We start from the raw sequence: 1,470 nt of genomic DNA, 5'->3' as shown, positions 1-1,470 counted from the left end.
TGTTAATGCCAAGATATTTAGTGCACTACTGGTCATCTTTGGACTGTACTCAGTTTCAGTTAATTTTGTGATGATGATTACATGGATTATTCATTTTCAGATAGATCTGAATGATTTGCAGCACCTGAGGGAATAGGGCAGTTAATGAGGGATCACATTACCTGAATGTTTTTCTTGGCCTGATTAGGCGGCACCCCACCTACAAAGAGTGGATCTTGGACAAGCAGTGAGATGTTTCCGCCTGGAGCTCTGTCCTCTAGTACCGTAAGCCCGTCAATTATCAGTCTGCCAGTATTTATACTTCTGATAAAGATTATCTACAGAAGGAGAGAGAGATAAAGTGTCACAAAAAAGAACCACTCCTGTAATAGGCAAACTATTCAATAATTACTGCTTATTTGGGAAGAGGATTCTGTTACTTGAAACTAAAGACATCAAGACATCAGAACATCTCAGCATTCGAAGGTTGTGTTCTCAATTATATGCAATGTAAATGAAGCTTAAAAATTCTAGTGAGATGTCAATCTAAAGGTGAGTAATTTGGCCTCTGTAGAACTCTATATGCTTGGAAACAATCATTATCTGCACCAAAACTCAATAATTTGTTACAGCCAACATTATTAGTTTTTCACAAATTATATTAAAATTTTAATCTGATTCAAATATATTTATTTTCCCAAAGATGCAAACATTCATATGAAATAAAAACGATTATTTAGTATAATGATCATACATTTTTACACACTTTTCTTTAGACATAAGCCAAACTGTTACTTCATGTAGGTCAGTATAATTTTTTGTATTTACACCATAAAGCTAAATTAACTATAACATAATTTTGTTATTCAATGTTTAATTTAGTGTTCCTACTATAAATAAAGAGAACTTTGAAAGACCTTAATGTTTATTGTGATATCTTTTTAACATTAAATTTAATTAAATGAAATAACATTAAATAACATTTCTGCAGTCAGTATAACTAGCCAGTATGTGATATTTTCTCTTTCTCTCTCTCTCTCTCTATGGGGAGTGTTACGTATTTGCTAGGACAAACTGAAATCAGATTTAACTTACATCATGCCACTGTCCATCACTGTATTTCTCCTTGGATCTGATTCTGACTTGGTTCTGGCCCGAGCTGAATGTGAATACCAGCATTCCGTGAGTGAGGAACAGAGCCATGAAGTTCTCCTCAGACTCGTCAGCCAGGTAGAAGATAAGTCCGAATGCTGATTGAGTTTTCAACGATAGAGAAAAGTGAGATCTAAAAAAGATGGAAAAACAGAGAACACTGTTATGTTTCGCCAGGTGCGCCAGTACAATTAATGTGCAGGATCAAACAGAATTCATGACAAGCAGAAAGCTGAAAGCTGACTGTAGAGGAGAAATAAAGCATTAAAAAAATGCTAGCCATAAAGTCAATAAAGTTCCTAGCCATATCGGCCTAGAAAATCACAACTTTTCCTTTTC

General features: G+C 34.7%; 1 protein-coding gene across 1 annotated transcript in view; it reads right to left on the bottom strand.

The window, feature by feature from the left end:
- LOC107580202 (laminin subunit alpha-4-like) overlaps nucleotides 1-1,315 on the bottom strand; it is a 2,431-nt gene extending 1,116 nt beyond the window's left edge. Inside the window, exons 1-2 of the mRNA XM_016265933.1 lie at nucleotides 1,075-1,315; nucleotides 162-317 (exon numbers count right to left, since the gene is read on the bottom strand). Coding sequence (XP_016121419.1) covers nucleotides 162-317; nucleotides 1,075-1,182 — 264 coding nt within the window. The 5' untranslated portion in view covers nucleotides 1,183-1,315. The remainder of the gene's footprint in view (nucleotides 1-161; nucleotides 318-1,074) is intronic.
- Between the last annotated feature and the right edge of the window lie 155 nt (nucleotides 1,316-1,470).

This window comes from Sinocyclocheilus grahami, unplaced genomic scaffold (genome assembly GCF_001515645.1).
Source record: "Sinocyclocheilus grahami isolate Dianchi unplaced genomic scaffold, SAMN03320097.WGS_v1.1 scaffold26750.1, whole genome shotgun sequence".
Classification (NCBI taxonomy): domain Eukaryota; kingdom Metazoa; phylum Chordata; class Actinopteri; order Cypriniformes; family Cyprinidae; genus Sinocyclocheilus; species Sinocyclocheilus grahami.
The sequence above is the reverse complement of the archived record's forward strand: the minus strand, read 5'-3'. Positions and strand labels throughout refer to the sequence as shown.